Source organism: Cynara cardunculus, unplaced genomic scaffold (genome assembly GCF_001531365.2).
Source record: "Cynara cardunculus var. scolymus isolate 2C unplaced genomic scaffold, CcrdV1 Un_Scaffold_5953, whole genome shotgun sequence".
Lineage (NCBI taxonomy): Eukaryota > Viridiplantae > Streptophyta > Magnoliopsida > Asterales > Asteraceae > Cynara > Cynara cardunculus.
This window is the reverse complement of record NW_020202686.1, coordinates 1-2604: the sequence shown is the minus strand read 5'-3', so window position 1 is coordinate 2604 and position 2604 is coordinate 1. Positions and strand designations below refer to the sequence as shown.

The following is a 2604-nucleotide window of genomic DNA, read 5'->3' as shown; positions in this document are numbered from 1 at the left end:
GCCTAGCCTTTATTTGACCGTTGAGCTGGCACTCAAGGTTGGTTTATACGATCCTTGTTGTCACTATTGGTGGGAGTGTTAGATATATGACCGAGAGYCCAGGAGTTCAACACTTAACCTATGTGCCTAGTCAAGAGTTGCATTTATTTTAGGATGGAGGGGTAATAGGTAACCAAGTAATATTGGCCATTTCAATTGTAAATGGAAGTTGGTCAAGTCGGGCTGTGTGTAATATAGGGGTCAAAATATGTTCACTACTCCAAAGTATGTTTAATTTGGTTATTGTACACAGCATTTCAAAGTGAGTTGAAGACTATAAGCTAAAGGAGGGGAGCTCACCTTCCATACGATCTCATCAAGGCACAAGCATATCCTACCATACTTGTCCAAGAAAAGGCGCTCTGTTGGAGGCTTCCCACATACATCCTTTATGGCCGAGGTAACAACAAACATTGCTTCCGACACTTCAGGAAAAAAGAAGGGAATATTAACAACTAGAAGATCGAATAAATACTTTAATAACAAAAATTGYGAAGCATTATTCTCACCATGGGGATGGGGAAAAGAGAGACAATATTGATGCTATATTCCACGAAAAGTGTAATGTATGACTTGACAGATGGTTTAAGTAAAATGTTGACTGCCTTTTGAAATATCTAAAAATAACCTTAACAAATAAAGGAATCTCGTGAACCTAATTCAATATCATATTTGTAACAAAAAAGATTCTAGGCAAATAAGTAATGTTAATTTGGAATCCTTCTAAAAAAGGACAATGCAACTCTCATGGACAACCAAAAAAGAAAGTGTTTCAATTTTCATCGGATGGTTGGAGTAACGAAAATCAAGATATGCTTACAAGCTCATCATACTCATCCTTGCCAACAAGATAGATGCTGACATGTCCAAGCACAGTGTAGACGATATATACAGACCTGAACAAGTAATGACGAATCAAAGATAGAACCAACACAAACTATATATGTAAATATGAAACAACACAAATAGAAGTCATCCCATATAATAAACCACTTTATCATTCAATACATGAATACATGYTTAGTTCACAGGAGATTTTCTATATATGCCTTGCTCTTGATTCGATAGTACATCTTCACAWGTTCCATCTAAGGCAGTGCACAGTTGCAAAACAGAAAATTGACAGGATCAATATAATTGGTGCTCTCATTTTGAAATTACTAATTTACTATACTACCCCACTCACTCCAATAAGCATGTAGGGATTAATCATATTTCAACTAATAGTCCATTGGTGGGAGGACTACATATGTACCCTTTGACATTTTCAAACCAACTTTGAGTTCATATAAAGTTCTACAAGATTCAATTCAATAATGCACTACTTACTCATTGAAGGATGCTATCAGGATATTATCTATTTACAAGGTGTGGACTAAGGTCAGTTCGGTAATTGGGGGCAAGGAGGACCATAGTGCCTGTATTTCATGCTTAGGCATTTTAGTGGAGATGGGGGCGTCAGGCATGTTAGAAGCATTCAAGAGTGGTGGATCTCCAAATAGTAAAATTGTAAGTCTTGCACATTTGAATGCACGGGCTCATTTGTTAACAAATGTTCTACTAAAATCTTTCTACTTGGCAGGCTCATTTAGCGAGCTTTGCACTACGATGATGAATCRGCATGAACTATCTACACACAGAAGCATATCATTTCCACAATTGACAGTCCAAGAAGTGATTCTTAGTTTTTTTATGTCTCGACTTTAGTGCTTTATGCATGAGATTCAAGTACATACAAGGGGAAGATTGAAATTTTCATCTTGGTTAAGATTAAATTATTAAAATTGTGCACCACTGCACCTTGACAATTAAAATCAAAAACTCATTTGTATCATATCAAGCAACACAATATTGTTGCATAGTGCAGCCTTAATTACATAAGACTGTAATTGCACAAGCATAACAGATTTGAAACTGTAAGATAACCAAGATAAAAAAAAAAGATTGTCAAAACGGAGACAAGGAGAAGAGGAGAGAATATACACATTGAAAAGCGGAAATAGAAGTCATGGTAATTTATAAGATCGATTAAAACAAACAATTACTGGGCTGGATAACTAATGCAAGTCCAGACCATTAGTTAAGCCATGAAAAACAACTACCAAAAATAATTCATTTTAAATTAGTTCTGAAAAATAGCACTGTGTCTTTGAAGTGGGAGACTAATCCATGTCTTGCAATAARCATTCCCACACTGTAGCAAGAAATTGACTACTAGGTCAAAATCAATAGASTAAGGTACTCATGTTTGTCTGCTCTTGTCTCGTACATACCCAAATTGAAACAATACAAGAATATAATAAGCAACTTGGCATACTTGATTACATAGGGAGAAAAAAGGGTTGTCAATGTTAGAGGAAAACAAGGAGTAACGACATACTTGTGGCATGCAACAAGAAGTTCTTCATTCTTGACACCTTTAAGGTTATCTGCTCCAAGTTTGACCAAGAAAGATCGCCAATGCAGCCGYTCCTCACCCGGGACACCATTGAAACTGCAAACATTAGACATGAATATGTGATACATAAACTATAAATGGGTTAATTGCTTCAGTAATGTGAGATC

General features: G+C 36.1%; 1 protein-coding gene across 1 annotated transcript in view; it reads right to left on the bottom strand.

The window, feature by feature from the left end:
• The window catches only part of LOC112504544, a 5317-nt gene extending 2754 nt beyond the window's left edge, over positions 1–2563 (bottom strand). The window contains exons 1-3 of the mRNA XM_025108490.1: positions 2420–2563; positions 873–935; positions 340–464 (exon numbers count right to left, since the gene is read on the bottom strand). Of these exons, the coding sequence (XP_024964258.1) occupies positions 340–464; positions 873–935; positions 2420–2543 (312 nt within the window). The 5' untranslated portion in view covers positions 2544–2563. The remainder of the gene's footprint in view (positions 1–339; positions 465–872; positions 936–2419) is intronic.
• Between the last annotated feature and the right edge of the window lie 41 nt (positions 2564–2604).